This window comes from Augochlora pura, chromosome 9 (assembly GCF_028453695.1).
Source record: "Augochlora pura isolate Apur16 chromosome 9, APUR_v2.2.1, whole genome shotgun sequence".
Classification (NCBI taxonomy): domain Eukaryota; kingdom Metazoa; phylum Arthropoda; class Insecta; order Hymenoptera; family Halictidae; genus Augochlora; species Augochlora pura.
The window spans coordinates 12,416,329-12,441,139 of record NC_135780.1 but is presented as its reverse complement, the minus strand read 5'-3'; the positions used below and the strand labels follow the sequence as shown (position 1 = coordinate 12,441,139).

Here is a 24,811-nt window from a genome sequence, read left to right as displayed (position 1 = left end):
ACTATATACTAAGTACCACATACTCGATTGAATTCCATTTCTAATCGGAAACCCTGTTTGCAGGCCATCGGTGACGTCGACGGCGGGTCTGCAGATGCCGAAGGACTGCGAGCAACGTTGCCCGGAGCTCGACGCGTGCATAAACGCGTCGCTATGGTGCGACGGTGTCACCCATTGCCCGTCCGGCTACGACGAGGCGTTGAAGCACTGCTCGATGCTGCTTCAGCTGCCGCCGTTGCACCTGGCGCTCACCCTCCTCGGCATCCTGACCATCCTCGTCGTGATCTGCATCGTGATCTGGCGGATCTGCCGGCACCGCACCAACAGGTCGATATCCCAGCACAGGCTGAAGAGCATCTCCTCGGAGACGGCGATCATCGACGGCAAGGAAGTGATCTGCTGACACAGCGACAGTTCTGTGCGGTACGTGGAGGTAGACCGCGTGACCACCGTGTGACGATCATGGGTCATGCTTGTCGGCCGCCGTGGACTCGCCCTAAGGATGATGATCCCGTCATCCTGAACGGGGCGACCCCGTGGCGACCGCCGCCTCCGCGTAACGCGCAGAACTGCTTCGACAAACCGAGTCCAAGACTCGGGCATCATGCACGGTGGTTCTCTGCTCGATGACTCGGATCCGAGCCTGCCTCTCCCCTGTCTAGAGGTCCGAGGGGGTCATGGGACCTCTCCCCAGCGTCCGCGTTTCTTCAGTCTCTTAGTCGGCCGCGGGACTGTCTGCGTAGGGAACGATGGACTCTGTGTAGGACTAGATTAGTTTATGGTACTCTTTGATCGTCGGGCTTGGCGATCTCAGTTTTCAAGAGGCTACTTCCGGTATATGCCGCTACGACGCGGTTCAACGCGATCGCAGCGCCGTCAAGCTTCAGGACTGCGAAGGCTGGTCGAGTTTTAGTTCAAAGAAGATCCAAACCTTCGTTCTTGGTCTGCAAAGGCTGCCATTTAGAAGCAGGACGCGTTAAAAACCTTTCTTTTCGTAGAACGTCTCTGAAGAACAATTTATCTTATCAATTAAGGGGCTAACTTCACCCTCGATCCAAAGCTCCTTCAATCTTCATTTGTTCCTCTCCGCGATCAGATTTTACATCGTTCTACCGTTCCCCAAGAAAACCGTCATGTCCAAGCTATAGTCTCTGCAGCATCCCCTTCTTTTCTCTTAAACCCCTGGCTCTTAACTTGGTAAAAGTATCTCTCGCCTAGAGAATCGTACCAAAGTATCTTGGACATGGCCGATCCGAAATCCAGAGTCTATCAGCTTTCACGTTTGGCGTCAGGCAGTGGAGGCAAGGTGTTGAGTTGCTTCAACGAGGACAATAAGTAATAGATCCTAGGTGATATCGTTTCGCTGGTAGTGTAGCTTAGCGCTGACACCGTGTCACAGTCGATTTCTTCTCCATCGATCTTGTGCGTCCATCCTCGGCTTCGACGTTTCGTGCGTCGAGCCTCGGCGATGATTCCCGACGATTGCCGAGGGGTTGGTCTCGAGATCGTTCGAACTGGGGATCGATGGCGACGGATCGATGGGGGTCGGATCGGCGACGTTGGCAACCGGGAAGCCTGAGACTCCGTTGGACCTCGTGCTAGATCGGGAGAGGGCGTTGTTGAAAGGGGATCCGAGTGATCGAGCAGGGGGCGAGCAAGGAACTCGCACTAGTCATTCGATCGTTTGTCGAGCTTCTCGACGGTAACACGATTTTTAGCACGAGCCAACTGACTGCTGGCCTCTCTTTCTCTCTATCTATCTGTCCCTTTACTGTATCTCTCTCTCTTTCTCTCTCTATTTCTCTATTTCTCTCTCTCTCCCTCCCTCTCTCCACTCCCTCTGTTTTTAAGCGCGAAAAGATCCTCTGTACTCGATGCTCGGTCGACGAACCGAGCAGTCGCGCGACGTTGTTCAGGTGAACCGGGCCGTTTCCTTTGAGAGCGACGCGGGCCGAGCCTCCTTGTTCCTTTGTGCGATAATAGATCCTCGAGATCAAACGGTCCCGAGGGGGGATCTCGAGATCATCCGGTGAAGGACACGCTTCGTATCTCTCTCTCTCTCTCTCACACAATCTATGTCTCTCTCTTCCCGTCTCCCTCTTCATCCTCTTTCTCTCCGCGCAGGAGACGCCGTTCTCCTTTTTCTCCTCGTCTGGCGCTTATTACTGTTCGAAGTAGCTCGAGATCGGTCTCCGAGACGCTACAAACAGCTGCCTCGCCGTAGAACCGAGACGATTCGCAACAACCGTCTCCGACTATGGTCTACTCAAGGTCCGCCGTTGTCAAGGACAACGCAAGTATTATATAGCACTTCGTACAGTATCGTGCAGATGAGCGTTCGTCGAATCCTCGTGCAGAAATTATGGGAATTCGTGGAATTTATTTGTCTCGTCCGAGGCTTCGTTCGCTGGGAAACGTCGGCTCCGAGTTGGTCCAGCTGCGCGTCTACTGTATGCGCAGGCGCGACGACTCCTGTTTAAATTCCTATTTAAATTCAAAATCGCGGCGATTTTCGATCCAGGCTCGCCTGAAGAACGAAGCTTCGGTCGAGAAGGTATCCTCTCGTATTTTTGCAAGGGGCATCGACCGTTCGTGTCCTCGCTTCGGGAGAATGGGACGACCGACCGCGTCGCTCTGCGAGGAACCAGGCCGTCGGCCCTCGAATTTAGAGACACTGACCAAAAACCGTTGCAAGTGATTACCGTTTAGACGACTAAACTACCTTATAAAATACTTGTGCTAGCGAGGTAAGATACCGGGAAATGAAACGCGTACCGAAACGAAACGAAGGAGCGACGAAGGTGGGGAGAAACAAACAAAACAAAAAAAATGGTAGAACCTATGGTAGCCTGAAATTATGTGATATATATAAGAAGACGACGAAGAGAAGAGGAGGACGAGGACGATGATGACGATGACGAAGAGATGCTGTTTTTTTTCCGCGGAGAGCTGTGCTCCCGTTTAAGAATTGTTAGAGACACGGCCCGGAGGGCGCACACAGACACACACGCGTAACATACCAAGTCGACGAGGATCTCGTCGCCGAGGATCGTCCCGTCGATCCTGGATCAGCCAGAGGCGACACCGTGCGCGCCGCCCACATCTGTACACCTTGTTCATAATTGTACATAATTATTTATCTATTTGTATCGGGTAAAACGATCCTTGGGCACGCGTCTCCGTTCGCGCGCCGTCTTCTCGCGCATCGTCCGCCATCTTGTTCGCGTCGACCGCCATCTTGTTCACGGCCGCGACAACCGCGAGCGACCGACAAGGGATCTTCGCGATTTTTCGTTGGTAAACACGATTAGTTTGTATAGAGCTTGGCCGCGCGGAGCTTCTTTTTGGGTTTTTTTTCGAGGATCGAGAGAGAGGGGGGCGATTTTGTCGATCACGCGAACGGAGACCTGTACAGAACCGCTTTATTAACTAGGTAAGCATAGAAAGTCGACGAGTAACAGGTTTCGAAGGCGCGAGAAATCAAACGCGAAAGGGAACGATGTGAAAGAGTAGGCGAAAAATATGCTGCTGTCAGCTAGCCGGAAGCACCGCCATCGTTTTTCTCGCTGTTTTCACGCGTGCACGACAATTTTCCGCGAAAACAGACGGGGGAACACCATCCGCGAACGAGAGCCACTGTCGAACCGCGATGATCCATTTGTAAACACCGACCCTCCATTCTCCTACGTTCACGGAAGACAATCGTTTCTCGGGACGGCCGTCCCGTTTCTTTCCAGTTAATTCGTTCGTCGCGTTCTTTTATGTAGCGCCGACGGGGGGCAACGATCGCTGGGACCGTCCGCCATTTTGCGTAGACTATTCCGCGAACACGACTTAATAAAATCGACGGCTTAGGGGGTGGCTACGCGGCCATTTTTACAGCGTTTTACACGCCGCGTTTATGTTACCAATATTGTCATTATCACGGACGATAATGACAATTATTACAATATAATTATATGACAATTATTATGACAATTATTATGACAATTATTATGACAATTATTATGACAATTATTATGGCAATTATTATGACAATTATTATAATCTACACTGCGGCGTGTAGAACGCCGTGAAAAAATCGCTCGTCTAGTGACACCCGAAAATTCGAAAGAATATCGAGAATATCGTCGCAGGACGGTTCCACGCAAGAACGATTTCGTCCTTACGAGAACACCCGTCTCACACGCCGGCGTCTTCGTTCTAGTGCGGTTCGCTCGCTCTTACACGAATCGACGTCCTGATTTCGTACAAAAGTAAAAAACGAAAAACGGTGTTGCTCAGAGACATGCAACGAAACAATATCCACTCCGCTAAAGAACACGAAAAAACGACGCTCCGCGGTGTATGTATTTAAAAAAAAAAAAAGAAAAAAAGGATATATATGTTGCGTTCCGGGGACCAAAGGGCCCGCGCGGGCCCCAGTTCCGCACAGGTTCCCCACGACACAGAAAAATACATAGTTCGATTCGCCCGCGTGATTCCGTTCCGTCGCGATACCCAAATCAAAGTTCTCACACACACGCACGCGCACACACACACAGACACACACACCTGCCGCACGCTCCAGAGAATCGAAGACTGAATATCGCTTTCTTGTTCGATCTTTAAAAACACTACGCTGATCCTTTCCCTGGAACCGGGACACACGTACACACCAACACACACACACACATACACAGAGAGAAATTCACACTGCCATCCCTTCGGTTTTCTTGGTCAGTTATACAGATTCTGATTTCCGGAGCGAGTACAAATTAATAACGATAATTAATTAGTTCAGTCGTCGGAGGCGTTACACCGCTCGATAATCAAAAATTAATTATTACGTGCTGAGGCGATGCAATTCTTTCTCTTCGATGATTCGTTTTGGAAAAATAAAAAAAAGTGAGAAAAATAAAAAAACGCAGAACAACGAGGGTCGTGGAATGATAATAAAGGGAGTATTGCGACGAGGCGCAGGTGAATGAACGCAGTTCACACACATATTCGTCGATCGTACGAAATGACGATGGACTCTTTAGGTGCTCAACAATCATCTCAGAAGGTTCGTTTATTTCTATAGGATTATTTCTACGGAGCAATGGCTCGGTTCGATCGAGTAATCAATGACGTTATTCATCGAGTGGCTCGTTTTATGGCGAACCGTGGACGGTATCGCGACTCGCGGACCGGCGACGTTGAGAATTTCACGACGCGCGTGAACGTCCACGGTTTCACGCGCGAAATTCCGCCTCGCGCTTCGCTGCCGAAGATCTCGCGCGTTTAAAACTAAGCAAATACTCAAACGCGAGACACTCGCACACTGTGACGCGACAACGCTGCGACGGGCTATTCTAATCGAATTTTGAAAACTGTTTCTGCCCCGATATATCCTGTTTTCAACGCGAGACGCGTTTCCGTTCGGCTGAGATCGGTATCCTACAAGATGGCCGCCAAGCGTGGTCGTCGTTGAAGCATCGCGCTCGAAATCTATTCATTGCAAAAGCTAAATATACTATAACAAAACAAAGGTTTATCTTAGTTAAATAATATTAATCCTTAGTGATAATTTATGTTTTTACCTTATATTCGTATTTAGTATATAAAATAATAAAGACACGGAAATTTAAACTTTCGTTATGTATGAAAATAAAAAGCGATGGTTCAACGACGCCATGATGGAATACAGAATACTGCGAAATTAGCTCAGAGAATTGGTCCAGGCTGTTTGAAAATTAGTTCAGCGAATAAGGTGAGCTTTACTGCTTGATACCGATTCGCGAGAACTGCACAGAGGTCTCCATTTTGTACACGGTGCCACGATGCAACGCGATGCGACGACTAAGACATAAGAGAACAGCGAAGAATGAACTGCGACAAGAATAATGCTCTGTTTAATTACACGCGGATGCATAAATATGGCGAATATGGCGAAGGTTGAAGCGATCTTTCCTTAGGCTGGTTCCACGCTTGCGCCACCCTTAATCGCATCCCTTAACACTGGAACTACCAAATCATTTAAAGAAATTAGTGAAACTAGCTTTTCACGTTTTATTTTACAATATTATAAAAATATTGAGGTTATATCGAGCAGAAATTCGTTGACGAACTTCTTTGTTCAAGCTTATATTTTAACCCCTTGCCGTACTTTAATTAATCAGACTTCTGACGGAGATTTTTAGTAACAAATTACTTCAATAGTATCTTCAATATTATTATATATTTTTTTAAATATTAAACACCTTTCGCTAAGATGAATAAAATGAAAATAGAAACAATCTTTACGACCGATCAATTTTTTTAAATTATATCCTCTTGTCACCAATATTTAATAATTTAAGTAGATATAAACATACAGTAAATACAAAGTTAATATTTGTTCTAAAAAAATTATTGCTACCGAAAAATTCTAATAATTATAATTATAAAGAAAATAGTACAGCAAAGGGTTTTAATCGAAATCAAAGTTCAAGTCACGTGCTCAACTCTGTAGTTTCAGTGTTAAAACAAAATAGAAGCAATCGATCCTATTGTTTTATGAAATTAGAGATTAAGTAAATTGTTTTAGCCCTCGACTGGTACAGCGACATTTCCGTTAATTAAAAAATTGTCGAGGCTGGAATACGCCGGGACCGTAAATATCGATGGGAAGAGTTTAAAGGAAGTTCCGAGCGCATAAAGGACCGGCGAAATGGTCCGCGGTGCAACAGCTTGGCGCGAGCGCGGAGCCAGCTGCAGCCGGCGTGCAAACACGAGCCGCGCAGTGGTCTCGATGGAATTTATCGGCGCGCCATTATTGACACCGTGCATGACAAACGTGTACGGAGGCAGCCGCGCGAGCGCGAACAGGATCGCAACATTCCAACCACCCCCGATGAGAATCCAGCGTGTGCTCGCAAACATTGAACGCGGCGACCGCCATTTTCGACCGCCGTTTTTCTGCGACGCGATTCCGAACGGCGGTAAAAACCGAGAGGCTGCTGCACCCATCAACTCGAGAACTAATCGGGGCAGTCTGCTCCCGCGAAACCGATATCCACGGCATCGAAAGGGGAAACTAGGGCCGACCGGGATGCTCCGTCGCCGCCATGTTGAAATTCAAAGACCGCGATAAAGAGCGCGTTCGGAGCGGCCAGCCGTGCATGTACATAATAACGATGCAGGAAAAATGGGTCACGGACCGGACTTGTAAATAAAAAAAAGAACCGTAAACTGTACACGTATGAATTTTAAACTAATTCTAGAATCACGATCTAAGTTACTGAATAACTAACAAAAAAAAAAAAAACCGTAGGCGATTTAGAGCGTTAACTAATTACGATTGTAAAACCATATCCATGGCCGCGCTGCCATCGAGAGGGCTCCGATCATTCTCGCGAGACGTCCAGCGCGGCTCTTTCGCCCGATCTCGACCGATTTATTTGCCGAAATTTCTCGTCCGATGTTTCGGCGATTTTTTTGGAAGATTCTTCGGCCGATTTCCCAAGCGCCGTTTGACGGAGCGCGGACGTCGATCTTCTTCTCAGCGAGGCAACCTTTCGAACGGTAACGCGGGGATCGGCAATCCGCTGCCTTACCGATCACATCCTAGACAAGAGGAGGAAGGAGGAGCGAGATCGAAGACGCGATCTAGATCCCGTTGATGCCGCGGACATTTCCAGCTCCACCGTGTCGACGCTGTAACGCGTTCGACGAGGCCCGTCGGCTCGTCGGCGACTCACCGAAGCGACGGTCGCGACCACCGATAAACTGCACAAAGAAACGATTTATTTAATCATTAACGACGTGGACGAGGAGCGCGAAGAAGAGCGGAGGAAGCGACGCCGAGACGGGGGGGTACTCCGCGCGAGCCTGGATCCGCTCGCAGACGCCGAGGTTCCGTTCGTTCCCGAATTGTTTCACTTTTCTAAGATTTTTATATTAAACGCGTTCAATTGCAGAATGTAATCGATGCGCGGGATTCAGTCTGGCGTCCGAAACTCTTCCCGATGACTGCCGAGAACGCTCGAGCGCCGCAATAATCGTCGTCGCGGACGATCCGTACGAACGAATAATTTTAATGAATTTACGCGGCGTCGTCGACGATCGGCCAGCGACCCGTTCGACGAAGACGATGATCTTTCCTCGCGTTATTCGCAATTTCGGCGCGTAGAACCACCCGTCGAAGCGATCGTCGGCGTCGCGCGTCCAAGACGGCCGAGGTCGTGGATTTTAAGAGTCGGTTTCTGTTCGAGACGTTTTCTCGTATATCCGCGCGGCGTGCGACGATGCTACCGCGATGAGACGAAACACTCGATGCATCGAGACCCTGCAACTCTCTCGGTTCCTGACACTGATCCGCTCGACTGCAGTCGTCGCGCCGCCGCCGCCACTGCGATTCCACCCTCGGTTCTTCGTCGCCAAAACACGTTCTCGTTTATTCGAACGCGCGAACGGCTGCAGTCCGGCCGATGAACAAAAATAAACCGTACGAAACGCCTGCAACAGGAAATCTTTCCACGTTAATCAATTTTTGCGGTGACCGTATAGTAAGGAAATGGGTTCGACAATAACACACGTTGCACACACACACACAGAGACACACGCATACAATGCAAACGCGGGATGGTTCCGACGCGTTCGTCAGGTCGGCGACACGCGTGCATCGTAGAGATCGTTAAGTTCGTACCGCTCATTGTTAGCATGGAGAAATTTGCAACTGCTACGAGGATCATCTGTCGCCGTTCATTGATTTTTGTATGGATCGTGTCGATCGACCTGGGGAACGGTGTCGCGTGACGATTGATAAGAGAACAATTGGGGATCGACCACCGCCAGACGTAAATCTGAATGAAAACCTCCGGATACATGCTCACACGACATGCATATAGTTACTAATTATACCATTATTGATTACCGATTCGAATATCGAGTATGCGACATTTTTAATAAATTATTTTGAAGATTGCTCGATGTCGTTTCATCTTTACACCCTGTCCTGCTTCGTAATTCGTTCAATTTAATTTTAATTTCACAGTTTTTTTAAAAGGAAATGGTTAAACTATAGCTAGAGGGTATTCAAATGTTCATAAAACTGTCCTGCATTTTTATTGTGCACAAATAATGTATTCATTGTTGCAAATAGGGGTGGAATTCTCAAATCGCTGGGTGAATGATTCTGATAGGGTATATTACGATGGTGGCGCCTCTCGTGGAGAAATTGAGAAGCTTTTTCAGGAGTCCGTACAGCGCCAAAACGTGCAGTGGCAAAACGCTCAAACTGTTGGGCAACGTGACCGACGGAGTAAAAAATGCAGTGCAAGGGTGGCGCCTCTCGTGGAAAAATTGAGAAGCTTCTTAAGGGGTCCGTACAGCGCCAAAACGTGCAGTGGCAAAACGCTCAAACTGCTAGCCAAAATTATTCACAGATGATAATTCTAAGGTTTCAACATTATAACACAGATGACGCCACAGTGGTAAACCTATTAAACAAATTTTAATTTCAAAAACAACAGACTGCTTATATAACACCGTTCAAATTTAAATCCTGACAGACGTGAACGCAAATGTGGGATTCACAGCGTTATCACTTCCACAGTTTTTCGAACGAGTGGAAAAATTTAAAATTGATACCGACAAGTATTGTGTGCCGAATGAAAGATACGTCGCTTCTTCTTGAAATCTACTTTATTTAAATAATAATTAAAAAATACACAAGTTACAATAATAACAATTGGTGTTAATCCCATGATACTGCGCTCAAATGCGTGGAGGGTTCGTACAGACACCTTTTTTTTTTATAAAAAGTCGAGGAAACGATTTTAGGAAGAAATAATTTATTGTTTGATCAGATTAGTCACGCATTAAAAACGACGACGGCAAGACAATGCTGTTTAATTTACACAATTATACAATGGGGGGGGGGGGGGGGGGTTTACTTGACTGGTTCGAAATACGCGTGCATGTGTTGCGGTACTTCCTTTTCTATATTTACGATGGCGCGTTTGTTCCTTTTATCATTGTTCCGGAAAACGTGTACTCACTCACTCGTTACATACATACACAAACATATACATATACGTTATACCTAGAGCCGTAATCAACTAATATGCCGTGCATTTTTTTTCTTTTTTTCCATTTCCTTAGCGATAATAATCAAAAGCGATACGCGCTAGAGTAGTAAGTACTCCGATGATGCGTTAAGAAATACCTCGAGACGTAACCAACGATCGAAACGTGGAAAAATAAGGATGAAGAACCATCGGAATGTACCTTAATATAAGATAATATCCTTTCAGAGATCATAAACTCTCCGCGGCCCTCGAATCGCGTGCGCGTCAACTCACGATCAAGTGGACAAGTAATAAACGGAATTAGTTAATCATAAGAATTTCGAGTCTCTCTCTGCACTAACTAATTATACCATTAAACGCGCGCGCGTGTGTGTGTGAGTGTGTGTGTGTCGTATTGCATTGGAAGTACAGCTTACCGACGTCTCAAAATCACGAGTCTCGATACGGACGCAAGCTTTTCGCTAAAGTCGGCAGTAGCTTTCATTTAAAAAAAAAATGCTATCATCGTGGAATAACATTCGCCAAATCTCATAACGCTATTTCGTGTACCACACCGGTCGTGGTAAAAAGATAATTGTTCGGTAATGTACATAATTTCCGCTTCCCGTCTCCCTTTTTACAAATCTCGTCGTCTGACTAGAAAAACGTTACTCCTGCTTCTCCCGTACGACCGTGCCATTCGCGTTTGCGGACTCGTCCTCTATCTGCCGGTTTCTCGCCTGCTGTCGTAGCTGAGCTCTCTTCAAGCTCGTCATCAGCTGACTGGATTGATACAGCCAACTAGCCTGCACGAAACATAATCGTATGTATATAAAGTTGCATTATTCAGTAATTCAGAACTGTTTTAGCGTATTATGTAAGATCTCATAAAAGCTCTGACTAATGATATCGCAATCTACATGAGAAAATATGCAGGACAGTATTATCCCCGAATCACTTACGATCATTATCATACAGTTCATTAGAATAGGCACAGAGAAGACTACTGATATGAATAATCCATTGGAGTCGAAACATTGCTGTCTTGAGAACAACCTGTTTGAACATTAAAACAATATTTTACCATCTGAAGGATATGATTGTTCCTGAATGTACTTACATCCAATTCGATGCAGCCATTTCATTGATGCTCTCGGAGAAGTACACCAACAACACTGAAATAAAGGACAGGCTTATAGTATTCGACGCTTCTATTATAATACAGAGAAACTTACGTAGAGCAAAGAACAGCATGATCTGAAAATTCGCATGGTTCCTTGTCATCACAGCGGTCATGGTAATGGCAATGTGAAAAGTTAGTAGCAAAGCGAGCCATGGGTCTCTCCATTCGATCTGCAACAGTTTAACCTACATCTCTGCTCTCTCTCTCTCTCACAAAACACAATTATATAACATAAAAGAAATAAAAGACAGAAGCGAGTGGAGTACAGCGACCGCGAGGAAAGAGAAATTCGCATGGGCATAAAACCCCTCTGCATAAATTTGCCTAATGACAAGTTATTTTAGTAACGCAATATGCGTCATGGCCCGGCCACGGTGGTCTTTACAATAATCGCGTTTCGATCAACCATGCATTCAGCCAGTTGAAACGGCCACGCGAAAGAACGGAGAACAACTAGCCGAAAACAAATTAAAAACGATGACGGGAAAAAGTAATCCGTTGTGGCTTGGTAGAAGGTCTGGAAATAAATTTCGCGTCAACATAGGACCGGGTTGACGTTAATTTGTCGTGGCTTCGTCCGTGTCAGCGAGCGAAATGCAAAAATATACGCGATAGGGGCGATAAGCGAACGGAAATTGACATGTGCGCTAGTGCCTCCGCATTGACACTATTTCGCCGGCTCTGCGGAAAATGAAAGTGTCGTAAAAGGAGTGCGTTGTCTTTCTCTCTCTCCTTCTCCCTCCCTTTCTCTCTCTCTCTCCCTCTCTCTTCCTCTCTCACTTTCCCCGCTGTAGCGGTCTCTGTCTTCGTTATTCGATTTAATTACCAAAGCCTTGGATTAGAATATTACGTAGGCGGGGGCGGAACAATAGCGAAAAGAGGAGGAGAATAATGGGCACTCACGCTCTGTAGAAACGGCAAAATACCGTCGATCGGGGACTTCAGCAGATCCTCCTCTGACATCGTGTAGCTGACGTTACGGCCGGTCTGCTCGGGAAAAAACAGCACATCCGCGTAAAAGGCTTCCGGGCCGCGCGGCGCCCTTTAATTGACTCCTACCAATCGACCTGGCCGCCGACGAGATAGGCGAAACTACACCGTGGAAACACCGATATGTAAATGGATACGCGGCGGCACACGGCAAAAACAAATATCACAGCGGACGCGAGCGGTCCTTCTCTAGCGCCGATCGTTCCGTCCTTCTCCGGGAACGCCGCACATACACGCTCAAACGGGACACCGTGGTGGTTTAAATGTGGAGTTACGTGGTCCGAGGAGGACGGGACGACAAATTGCACGCGATTCTGCTCGGCGGAGTCGTCGATAGAGGGCTGCGAAATTCCTTGCAGTTCTCGCTGGTACCAGTTGGTACTCGTGGCATGTTTCGCGCTGACGTAATTCTTCCGTGCAGAGAAAGGCTGTACGGAGGTAAATCGGAAATAAGATTTATTTGGAAGAAGACAGCGAAAAATGATTCTGCGTTAGTGCAATGAAAGTGCATGGTATATCGTAATTCTCGTCGCAACGAGTGTTAGCTACCTGTACGCTCGATAGATGTTGGAACCACGTATTCTCACCTCTGTTCTCGCAATCAGTTACAATAGACCGTGCAAAAACCGGCAAATCATCTGGTCCGCAGGTGGAAAAATAGCGCTGGTAGACGCGGTGGCGAAACGTCGAAACTCGTCGACAGGATAGTCTCGAGTTTTCCGCACGATGGCAGCACACGTGTATTTCTGAAGCGTATTATTCTCGTGAATGCGCCGTTTGCGTCCACTTCTTTAAGTCCGGATATTATTTAAGTCCTTACGGAATTTTACGGATATTATATAAATCCTTATTTGAGTCCTAACGGAGTCCGTTGTTTATGAAATTTAAATTTTTTAATGGGTTTAGCACCGTGGCGTCATCTGTGTTAAAATGTTAAAACCTTAGAATTACCATCTGTGAATAATTTTGGCTAGAAGTTTGAGCGTTTTGCCACTGCACGTTTTGGCGCTGTACGGACCCCTTAAAAGCTTCTCAATTCTTCCACTAGAGGCGCCACCATCGCACTGCACTTTTTTACTCCGTCGATATCGTTTGGCTAACAGTTTGAGCGTTTCGCCGCTGCATTGTTTGGCGCTGCACGAGCTCTAAATCGAAACCCCAATTAATCTTTGCCGAAATTTCCACTGTTTTTTACGACGAAAGCGGTAAGAATTAATTGTCATTAGATGCTCGATTGTTCCAACGACAAATTGAAACAAAAGCAGGATTTGTTCACAGAAGCCTGGCTCTTTAAAGGCTGTTAGTAGTATAAGACCGGCTACGGCAAGCCACGTTATTTAAACGTCTTCGTCCGCTTCTACGCGACTAGTACCAATGGTATGCGGGAGCTATTGGAAGGCGGCATTTCTCATTGGAAGAGGACGCGTTTGCCGATGCGAACGCGATGTTCCGCAGGCCGCGCACGGTTCTGGCGAATCTAGGAATGCGGACACTGAACTTGCGAGCCTTAATATTTAAATATCGATTGAAAACAATTTCACGTTCTCCAGGGAACAACCGTGATTCGAACCTTGAAAATAACCGAGGGAAGAGGATCGATCCCGTTAGCGTTTAACCGCGGAAATCTTCGCTATTCCCGAGTGAGAGTCGTTTCGGTGGTTTTTTTTTTCTTCGAGATTCCGTATGAAACGATTCCCCATCGGGACGTTAGTGCTTCACGTGCGGATGATCGAAGACTGGTGGTCTCGATCCGGACAGATGTGTCGTCGGTACTGACTCTGTATCAACATATCCCCGTACGATTTTCCGCGAGTCTCTCGTTCTTGCGACGATACCTTAGTCGTGTGCGAAACGGGACGAAAAATCGTGGAAAAATTGCTGGGCTCGTGACTGCCGAAAATCGTGCCCCGGATCATCGTGGTGGCCGGAGAGTCTTGCTTTCGCAACACGTTCATCCTCGGACAGGTGAGCGAGATCTACATTCCGGATACGTGTGAGATTTTCATTCAAAGTCGGTTGTTCGTCGAACGTTCCCCTTTTATTGTCCTGTAACGATGCTCTGCTGTTCGAACGGTGCCCGATACAGTTCCATTGAGGATGCATCATGCGAGAAACGTGAACGGTTCACCGTGTTCGGTCCGCACCGTACACACTGATTTTATAGGTTGGCTACGTTGCTGAGTAATCTCGGTTCAAGAGAAAGTACGTAATAATAGTTTGTCGAAGAGAAAGGAACGGACTCCGCACGGACGAACGAAGATGCACAGTGTCGATCCGGTCGCTTCCGAGCTAACTTTTTGTGAACATTTCGGACGACACAACGGTGCCCACGATTCATGGTTGCAGCATATGCGGATCGTACGCGGTTACTCTGTGTGAAATCGTGGTCCCAGTTTGTAAATAGTCACGCAACAGATCATGTACGTGCCACCCACGCAGAAAACGTGCGAAAACATTGTTAACGTAATTAGAAGTATTTATAAGCGACACATTATTGTACCATATTTATATGATAACAATAAATAAAGTGTATTGCGCATATATCTTTTCTCTTTCTTGTCTGCTTGTCGAGATTTTGCACTAGAATGACTGTAGAATATTAAATGGAATTCAAACTACTAATTTTGAAACGGAGCTTTCGCTAATACGATGGGATCTTTCTTTTTAGAATGGCTCGTGGACAACAAAGGATCCAGTCGCAAGCCAAGGCAGCAGAAAAGGCAGCAAAAGTGAAAAAGCAACAAGGACACAGTGCCAATGACCAGAAAAAAGCAGCACAGAAAGCTTTAGTACACGTGTGCACAGTGTGTAAGGTGAGAGTCGATTAATGGATCTATAATCGGTCGCTATATCTGTGAAGTTAACGTTCAATAATCTGTACTGTGTTCGCAGGCACAAATGCCAGACCCAAAGACGTATAAGCAACACTTTGAGAACAAGCATCCCAAGAACGATTTGCCGGACGACTTAAAGAATATATGAGGGTAGGATCCCCTCTAACAGCCGAAGAACAGGATACGTGAAAAAGGACAAAACTGTCGCGAATAATGAAAGTGATGCAGTTCAGCTGATCATTACATAGTTCCAATTAAGAGAATTAAATTAAACATTGTTAGCGTTTCAAGTGAACTATTGCACATCCGAGAAATGAATTTCCGTGCACACTCGCCCCAAATTGCTGCAACGCTACCGACGACTCGCTCGGAGAACAAAAGTTTCGTTTTCTTCCAAAGATATCCAGCACGATCGCTGTGGTCTCACTTAACCGTTAACGTAATTGAATATGTACATTGCTAAGAAATAAAGTAAAAATCGATTTAGCAGAATGATTCCAAATATTTATAAATACTTTAATGATGCAGGTAGTAAAGCAGTTACCTCATTTTTCTACGAATAAGACAATGCGAACGGCGAAACGAAAAGACGAAGGAAATTAACGAATTTATGCTCTGTGGATTCAGATCGTTTGGATTACAATATACTGCCTGCGAACGGAAAACTAACAGTTTCTCTAAATCGCCTTCTTTATTGAAACCTTCCCGAGAGGCAACCCATTCGAATTATGTAGTCATCGTGTGTCGAAAAGATGTTGTAAATAGTACTCTAGAGAAGACAATTTATAAGGAACAAGAAACTGCCACTCAATCTTAAACAATTATTCTATGAAATAAGAATGTTACAATCGAGACACCGTGTCGATTTGGTTGACTAACTGTGAACGTTTCAACAATTGGTCTTTCTTGTTCCTAAATTAACCAAATTACTCATTGTTAGTTTTTTAAATGGTTGAAACTGATACTTAAATAGTTGAATATTCTTTTGTACTAAACGAATCATCGAATACTTTTCTTTGATCCATCTAGATTTAAATAACAAAGAACGTACGACAATTGCACTGTACATTCGCTTCCATTCACAAACCTATACTGCACAATACGACGCGTTCGAATTTAGAAATGCATTTGTCAGTGACGATAAACTGATAAGGTTTCTAGGAATTTCTAGCGTGTATTCTAGCTTAAGTATAAGTTCGTGAATTATGTAATTTGTCCTAACAGAAGATAATTATAAAATTTTACACCAGAACTTGTAATTATATGTTGTTACCCAATCGGAACGATTCGTTGACTTCATTATTTCATCGACCCGTTTATCGCACCGATTCAATATCCAACTCTTACTTCGGTACCTTCATTCAAAAAAAAAAAGCGCCGTTAATTCGTCTTATGCAATTAATGGCAAGTATAAGATTACATAATACGATGTTACATAAATACCATGTAATTTATATGTGAAATATACATATTTCTTCCGAAGCTTCCTAAAAGCATATTTTCGCATTTAAAATATGAAAGCGCTTTCGTGCAAGCAATTGTGGTTGTTGAACATTGACGATTTCGTTATTCGCAGGCGCAAATATTTCAATGAGAGTATTATTGTTATCCCGATAAGATATTGCGAATCGGTTATTTTCAGCGTTCAGCATTCTCAATGTTAACGAACGCCATTTTTCCGGGATGCCGCCAAAGTATTGTTACGGCGTCTTTCTCCGCCACGCTGACTGCGATCGCAAGTTGAAAGAACAAATAAATAGACGGATTTTGCGCGATAACGATATCGTGGTTATCGCGAAGAAAATCGTCAGCACCATGAAACTGCCCTGTAATCATTACTATACTATATTTTCCTAGAGTCTCGCAGTGTCATGTACGTTTGCCAACTGTTATATTCCAACCGGGTTGTAAATTGCATCATGCTGCGTGGACCCGGGAACCTATATACATACGGGCCCGAAGCCTCGACGCATTAGTGCCATTTTGACACACCGTGCGAACAGCTCTCCCGATCTTGATCTTACGGTCCTCCAGATCTCTCGTCTTCTTCTCCGAATTTATAATCTCGAGGGAGCTGAAGTTATTCGAATCGACTACTCTCTAGTCAAGCGTGGATTCAAACCTCTCTGGAATCGTTTGAGGCAAGCATCGAATTTTCATTTCAAACGGTACGTTAAACATTTCATTCTTGCGACAGTCTTCTTTTTCAGTAGCAGCCTAACTTACTCTTTATCAAATCAGAAAGGAAAATTGTTTCGATTGCAAGATTGTTTTTGAAATAATACATTTCTGAAAATCATTCTTAATTTCATATTGAAAACAAGTTGTTTCTACCATCGTTGGTCGGTGCGCGTTTCATTCGGGTTTTTCCTGAAATTATTCCATCCCAATTACCTCATCAAATCTCACGGAATTTTTCTTCGAGCAACAGATACCGTTATAACAACGAATAATAGCCATTTAACAAAACAAGTTCTCTCGAGCTTCAGAATCTGAGAGTGATCGGTGTTCGCGGTTTCCGTTAATTTATCGGGATTTCATAACAGGTTTTTCGTAATCTTATCGCGGTCACTTGCGGATCTATGTAAATCAGGAGATAAGATGCTGAACACCTATCCATCCAAAACTGTTTTAACCTCACTTTCCATTTTCCAGATTCTTTCTCTCTTTCACGAAATTATGCTCTGCAACACCGGCCCGACAGAGACGACAAACTGACTCCGCCAGTCCGACCCACGTGTCTCCCTTAATCTGGACTATCGCACGAATGCCGAATTATCGGGAATCGTTCGTCGACTTGTTTGTTTTCGAATTCTCTTATCGAGGCAACAACACTCTTCTCACCCCCGTTGCTAAAGAGTTAGTTCTAATCTACAGATAACTATAGTCCTCTGAATTCCTGCCGACTCACGGCGGCAACGTCGATTGCGTTAGCGGAATGCACGAGCCATCCAGAGAGATGCACCGACACGTTTTGTGGGTGCATCGTGTGCACGCCCCCCGATAACATTGCGATTACAATTAACCCTAATTAATGCGAGAGTTAGGCAGCGAGTTTGTGGAAAAGCGACGGCAACGTCGGGCTGTTGTTAAATTTCAAGAAGGCATTCCTCTTCGATTGTCATTTGTTCTCGGGAGATAAGGTTGCCGTGCAACAGGGGTTTATCGGGCAGTGCTCGGGCATTATAAGCTTATTGTTCTTCGTTGTTACGGTACTGAACCGGCGCACGGCCGATACGGGGAAGGCTGTTTGCGATCAGTAATTGAAAGAAGCCGAGGACTGAGAAATCGTCGATTCTCTTCGACTGGCAACGAAATATGACCGAACTATGTCTGTGGTAATCGAAACCTAGCCTAGATTTAAACGAATGCGAGGGAGCTGAAGTAAAAGAAAGTGACGTAATGCTGTCGCTAATAAATCTCACATTTCTCCTTTCTATTTCGTTCTTGTCTGTTTTATTAAATGAACTGCTTTGATATTATTCTTCTCTAAAGGGTAATTGATTTTATTACTCGTATACAATAAATATTAATAATAATTTTCCGTGTAACTATCTTCGTCTAAGGCACTGGTTCGGTCTTGCTGCAATCCCGGCTGGTCCTCGTTAATTTCACGACTTCTCATAAGAAAAATTGTCTTTTTCCTTGCAGATATGATGGATTCTGTGTTTCGTACCCGATCGCTCGGTACAGCGGCCGAAGGAGTCCGCGATCAGTACGCGGACGGAAGGGCCGCCAAAGTTTGGGAAGTGTTCATCGGCGACAAGAAAGAAAGGACGCAGAATTATCGGGACTTCTTGGTCGGTTTGTTGCGGGAAAAGGGATGCCAGAGGATCCTGGACGTCGCCTGCGGAACAGGCGTCGATTCCATCTTGCTGCTCGAAGAGGGCTTCGACGTGGTCAGCGTGGACGCTTCCGACAAGATGCTGAAATACGCTCTGAAAACTAGATGGGGACGGAGAAAGGAAAAATCGTTCGACAATTGGGGTAAGGCGATTGGGAAATATCTTCTGAACCGTCAAGATAATAATGACGCTTCCCGGAAAAATTGCGTCAGAAATTAGTTATAATAATGCGAAGAGAGCGATAAGCTAGCTGATAAATACGAGGAAAAATTAAGAGAATAAAGTATGGTCTTTCGCAAACAGACGCTGCATTTCGTTCGACGTTATTTTTACGAAAGGCGGCAAGGGTCACCGATTATGATTTTAATTCGACGCAATTTTTGTTAGAAACGCCAAAAGACAGCTTTGAAAATTTGAATTCAATTCATAATTTAATAATTTTTAATTTAATAATCTTTTCAGTGATCGAAGAGGCGAATTGGCTGACGTTGCCCAAGGACATTGGACATCTGATAGGAGAGGGTTTCGACGCCGTGATCTGCCTGGGAAACAGTTTCGCGCACATGCCCGACACGTTCGGCGATCAGCGGGAACAGAGGTATAACCAGAATTTCTTTACGAAAAACCTAAAAACCTTGTTCATTGTTTAATCGTCGAATCGTTTGCAGACAAGCGCTGTTAAACTTCGAGGCCTGCGTGAAACCGGGCGGCTTGCTGTTGATTGACCACAGGAATTACGATTACATAATCGACACCGGAGACATACCGCCGAAATGCATTTACTATAACGTAAGTGAGGTCACATCGGACACGTGTTAGTCGTAAATGCGTAGAAATAATTTCTAAATGAAAAAAGAAGAAGAGAAATCGCAGATTATGCTTGGTTATCGGTGCGCGATACGGGAATGTCAAATGTCGCGTGACGCAAAATAATGGAGGTGGAAAAAGCGAGATGATGATGAGCGATGGACCAGTATTGCGTCTAGAATTTCAATGCGCTTCCCTTGTTTTCAAAAGCTTTCATTAACTTTGTTGTAGCGGATGTGGGTTCCAGTTTGACGCAAAATTGCAAACTGTTATTACGTGCATTATCGAAATACGTGCTTGTAAAGACTGGAATGAAATGAAAATACAGTCTTGATGTCGCCAGTGTTGCGATATCGGTGAACGTTGTGCAATAAGAAAGTTATCTAATGAAAGAAAATAGTAAAGGTTTAAATAGACCTAGTTGTGGCTGGCATAATGTATCAGGGATGTAATTTTGTTAATTATTTTCCAGAGCCAACACATGACGGACATAAAGGCGTCGGTATTGTTCGTCTCCGGACGTCCAGCGATCGTGACCCTGGACTACATGATAATGTTGGACGACAACGAAGACGAGGATGGCGAAGGGCAGATCAGCGAGTTCCGGCTCTCGTATTATCCGCACCGGTTGAAGGTATTCGGGGGCATGCTGGACGAAGCGTTCCATTACAGAGCGAAACACACCATCTACGGAGACTTCAAGCAACTGAACGATGTTAAGGACCCCGGTTTCTACATCCACGTGATGGAGAAACGCGTCTGAAGGATGTGTCCTATGGACACGTTTGAGCGACTACCCCACCTACTTTATCATATACACATATTCTTTAAGTTTGCTGATCTGTTTCTGTGATGTTCGCTCTTGGGATCCGCGTCACCGCTAACAGAGACCATAAAATCTCGCAAGGATGGCGCAAGCTAGCGAGGTACCGCTCAAAATCCCTGTCGGTGGAGAAACGGGTCCTAGCGTTTCACTTTACTCTATTTTATATAGGTTTATTTATTCGGGGCAGTCCCTTCGGTTTTTTTTTTCCTCCGAAGACTGAATTAGTTTTAGATTTTGTTAAACCGACGATTGACCTACCTGAAGTCTTCCAACATATCGTGCTAAAATCATTTTTAGTTTTTTTATTGACCAGACCTCTTTTTTTAAGACTACGAAATAATTGTCAGTAGATGAGGCATGGGCAGATTTACCGTAACTTTTAGGATTACTCGATCGATCGGTCGTTTCGGTTCGACGATGTACTCTGCGTATTTTTCTATCGTTGTACAAGCCAGCAGACGATGAATGGTGAATAAAGGACGAGTACACTGAGTGCGTGTTATTGATTGAAGGGTGTTGATCGTGTGCACGCGGGCGCACAGAAAATCCTCGGCGTCAAGTTTTAATGGTTTTTTTATTATAAGTTCGAAAGCAGCTTTTCTTTTGAGTATTCTAGCCAGGCTTCGTTCGATGCTACAATTTGATCTCTCGACGATACGGGTGCGTCGTGCGGTCGTTGACGACGATTCGTAACGCTTCTCGATCGTTCACAGGGCCGTTCGATCGTCCCTACCGATTTCGAGCGATCAACGTGGGAAGACTAGCAACGGTGAAGATCGCGCGCGCGCGTGGAAAATCGACATCGAAATCGGGATTGAAATCGAAGTCGAATCGAAATCTCTGCATTTTCGTTGGCGTTGGTCGAGCGTGTTACCTTTCGAACGCTTATAATTCTAAAACGGTCCGCGTGTGTCCGGCAAAGAGAACACTCGTTTAACACCGCTTCGGTGAACGCTTGGTGGCCGTGCCTCGGCTTCCACGCGACTTTCTACTCGCTCCTTAGATGACACCGTTACGAGAGAGAGAACGTCCGAAAGCCTCGAACCAGTTTGCGAATCGGTAGGCACAAAGATAGTTAAAGCGACTACTCGCGTCGATTTTTGTGAAAGGCTAAGCTCTTCCGAGAAACTATCGAGTAGAAGCGAAAATTCGTCGCGCGACAACATCGATATCTCGCTGAATGATCACGGCAAGAGAGGTTCGACGCTTTCGCGACGATGCTTCCTATTGTTCGACGCGATCGGCTTCGGCTACTTGTTTTCAATCCGCCGCGTTCTCGATCGCGTCGGGAACGAAAAGATCGGGGGAGGGAAAGCGAGAAGAGACGAGCGCGGTGATCGATGGATCCGATCGGTGAGCGTTCGAAGCCGAGGCGCGGACACTCGACAACGTTCTTTCTCCCAGTCCGCTCCTCCGTCCGGGCCTGATTCCTCGGATCGAGAGATCGTTTCGAAGATCGAGCAGGCGTGTGTGTCCACGAACGAATCGTCGACGATCGCTCCTTGACCGAGAAACAACAACAAAGAACAACAAACGCGGCGACGGTGACGCGCGCCCCGGGAGCACCATAACTGTTCGTCGCGTTTCGTTCGCCGGCTCGCGTCGAGATCGCGCGATCGGTTTTTTTTTGTCTTTAGTTTTTTTTTTTTTTACTTTTCTTTATTTCTTTTTACACGAGAGTCCGTAAAGAGCTCGGACTGGCCGGTCCACGAATGCCGCTTGCGGATCGCGATCGAACAACGTGACAAATCGACAACGAAGGGATCGATATGGATCTATCGGATGGATCCTCCGCGGCATCCGGTCACCGGGCAGCGTTTCCGGAAATGACAAGGACAGAATTTACAAGGCCGAGGATTGATTACAGTGCAACGAATTGCCCATATAGAAAAATGGACGAAGTGTTTAGTTATAGCAAAAATTTGTTTTCCCCCCGTTCTAATCATATTAATAATAATCATAATAATAATCATAATAATAATATATATATATTTTTTTCTTTATTTCTTTGTTATTCCGCTCGATAGCTACTATTATAGACTTCTGTGTCTCTGAGTGTGTCTCTCTGTGTGTTCGTGTTTCGTTTGTCGTGTGTGGCTTGTATATTATGCGTGTGTGTGTGTGTGTGTGTGTGTGTTTCCGATTTTTGTTTCTTTAACCACTCTCATGAAAATTCGGTACGATCACGGCTTCTTCGATCGTCGCAGCGATCACTGTCGTCGTCGTTAAAACGTGTTCAATTAGTGCGAGCCTCGCAATTCGGAAACGAATTCTATTTCTATTCCACGGTTTTCTCTTTTTATCGTTTCGGCTTGTTTCTTTTCTCTCGCGTCGTTCCTCTATCCCTCGGCTGTGTGTGTTCGTGTGTTATTATCGTTCGACCGTTTTCGGCAAAATAGCAACAAAAGTAACACCGCCCGTCGTTAGTAATTCCCCCTCCCGCGGAAAACGTCGATTCTGTGTCACGGCAACGGAATAGAAAAGGATCCTCCTTCTCGTCTCTTTCCCAACGACTTTGTCCCGGCGTTTCGCTGCTCTCCACTCTTTTCTATTTCTTTTTTTTACCCCGCGAAATTGTGATCGGCTGAATCGAAGACGACGACCCGTGTGTGTGTGTCGCGACGCTCTCTATACCCCCGCTTCCGATAATTCTGATAATAAGGCTGATAAATTCATTATTGCGAAGTAGCTGATATAAAAAATCGGTAATATCACATGTTTATCCATCGTTTTGTTCGCAATCCGCTTTCGCTTTTGTGTGTGTTTCCGGTTCGTAAACGCCGCCGGTCGAAAAAAACCTGCTCCGTGCGCCGCCCTGTTGCACCGTTTTCCTCCGAGCGAGCCGATCGTTTCCCTTCGCGCCGATCGCGAAGTCGATCCAGACATCGTAGACCCTACAGTCTACGGGAAACACAGGGTAAACACGGGGAACACACGCGAGCGTGTGCCATCGAGGAGCAACAATCGGCACCGCGTCCACAGAGTTCCGACGCCCGTGTTTCCGGCAATTTGACTCGATTCGGATCGATCGTAACCACCGCACGCCCCCTCCTTGTCGCTTTCTCTCCACAATGCCGCGGCAGTTCTCGCTTCCCATTTCCTTGCTACCCTGTACGATTCGCTGCTATTGTTCGCGATTCTTTCGCAGTCGACCCATTTTCGTTCGATCTTTTCTCACGGTTCCGACCTATTCTACTTCACGCATTCGCAACCCTCTACGCTCGTTTCCCCTTCGACACGGTTCTCGGCTACATTCTCATCAACCTTTCCTGCCCCACAGAATCCTCTGCTACTCTCCTTCGCCATTATTCGCGACCGTAGATGTTACGCTACTTTCTTCGATCGTTTATAGCTCTTAGATCGTCCCACGAGCTCATAATTCGTTTTTGTACTATTTACAATTTTGTTCGACAATGAATAACAGTGCAGAAGCTTTAAACATTTTTCAAAGAAATTTTAACGAGGTTAAATCGATGGAAGAAATATTGAAACCTCCGAGATTTAAAAAAAATAAAAATATCGTGGAACGATATCGCACTGGACCGCGGATCTTCGTGCAAAATCAAAATTTTCTTCGTCGACTGGAACAAGCGGAAGTCGGACAGAAAACAGTTCCTTTAACAATCTTAGACAGGTGGAACTACCGTATGACTACTCTTAAATATTTGTAATCGTCCTACTACTGTTTTAATTCGCAGCTAACGATCCGCAGTCGAGTGATTAGATTTTCTCCGAGACGTCAGCCTTTAACACTAAACCTACCGACAGCTAAACGCGGCTGCTTTACAAGAATGATAAAACTAAATGTATTGAACCTTACGCTTACTATAATTACGAAATTTGTCTTACGGAAGAAACTTCGTAGTTTCAACAATTTGAAATTAAAAGATACGATACCAACACGGTAGGTTCGGTGTTAAACGCGCTAAACGATACGAACTCATGGGACGACCTAATCACTTCGCAGCGATAATGTTCGGGGATGTGCGAGGTGGGTTACGATCACCGATACGGAGCCGTTTATCACGTGGATACGGGAACGTGCTCGAGGAGAGAAGCTCACGGATTTCGATTCGCAATTCGCGAACCGAGCAATTTGCGAGGGAGCCCCTTGCGATTCCGAGCGTCCTGAAAAACCACGATCGGTCGGTAATGATCACAACTTCCCCCCCTGCCAAATAAGTATTTCCGTTTGACGACGGAATGTGTCGAATGATCTATGATCTATGATATTCTCCTCATAAGGGCCGCGTCTCGGAACCGCAAGCTCCGATTCTGTGATCAGCTTTTAAAAAAAGAGCCGCCGCATTGTG

At 45.6% G+C, this 24,811-nt stretch overlaps 4 protein-coding genes across 8 annotated transcripts in view; 3 read left to right on the top strand and 1 right to left on the bottom strand.

The window, feature by feature from the left end:
- Window positions 1-5,902, top strand: part of LOC144474899 (uncharacterized) — a 75,887-nt gene extending 69,985 nt beyond the window's left edge. Inside the window, exon 13 of the mRNA XM_078190280.1 lies at window positions 64-5,902. Coding sequence (XP_078046406.1) covers window positions 64-403 — 340 coding nt within the window. The 3' untranslated portion in view covers window positions 404-5,902. The remainder of the gene's footprint in view (window positions 1-63) is intronic.
- Window positions 5,903-9,638: 3,736 nt separating this feature from the next.
- Window positions 9,639-12,933, bottom strand: Tmem18 (transmembrane protein 18). Of its 2 annotated transcripts, none has more exons than XM_078190765.1 (6): window positions 12,736-12,933; window positions 12,100-12,614; window positions 11,249-11,366; window positions 11,134-11,188; window positions 10,976-11,069; window positions 9,639-10,819 (listed from the first exon to the last, which is right to left on the bottom strand). In XM_078190765.1, the coding sequence occupies exons 2-6, from the start codon at window positions 12,157-12,159 to the stop codon at window positions 10,682-10,684; spliced, it is 465 nt and encodes a 154-aa protein (XP_078046891.1). In that variant the 5' UTR covers window positions 12,160-12,614; window positions 12,736-12,933; the 3' UTR covers window positions 9,639-10,681. The 2 variants fall into 2 exon arrangements, with proteins under 2 accessions (XP_078046891.1, XP_078046892.1); XM_078190766.1 differs by having other exon boundaries at window positions 12,774-12,930.
- A 705-nt stretch (window positions 12,934-13,638) lies between these two features.
- On the top strand, window positions 13,639-15,702 carry LOC144475177 (zinc finger protein 706). 3 transcript variants are annotated; one of them, XR_013494815.1, is made up of 4 exons: window positions 13,649-14,151; window positions 14,855-14,999; window positions 15,079-15,459; window positions 15,549-15,702. XR_013494815.1 is itself a non-coding variant. In XM_078190796.1 (3 exons), the coding sequence occupies exons 2-3, from the start codon at window positions 14,856-14,858 to the stop codon at window positions 15,166-15,168; spliced, it is 234 nt and encodes a 77-aa protein (XP_078046922.1). In that variant the 5' UTR covers window positions 13,639-14,606; window position 14,855; the 3' UTR covers window positions 15,169-15,702. The 3 variants fall into 3 exon arrangements, 2 of the variants coding, with proteins under 2 accessions (XP_078046922.1, XP_078046921.1); XM_078190796.1 differs by having other exon boundaries at window positions 13,639-14,606; window positions 15,079-15,702; XM_078190795.1 differs by having other exon boundaries at window positions 15,079-15,702.
- Window positions 15,703-16,977: 1,275 nt separating this feature from the next.
- On the top strand, window positions 16,978-20,990 carry Gnmt (Glycine N-methyltransferase). Of its 2 annotated transcripts, none has more exons than XM_078191252.1 (5): window positions 16,978-17,161; window positions 18,672-19,007; window positions 19,328-19,463; window positions 19,534-19,654; window positions 20,145-20,990. In XM_078191252.1, exons 2-5 carry the CDS (start codon window positions 18,674-18,676, stop codon window positions 20,433-20,435), a joined length of 882 nt encoding a protein of 293 aa, XP_078047378.1. In that variant the 5' UTR covers window positions 16,978-17,161; window positions 18,672-18,673; the 3' UTR covers window positions 20,436-20,990. The 2 variants fall into 2 exon arrangements, with proteins under 2 accessions (XP_078047378.1, XP_078047377.1); XM_078191251.1 differs by having other exon boundaries at window positions 16,978-17,188.
- Window positions 20,991-24,811: the final 3,821 nt, after the last annotated feature.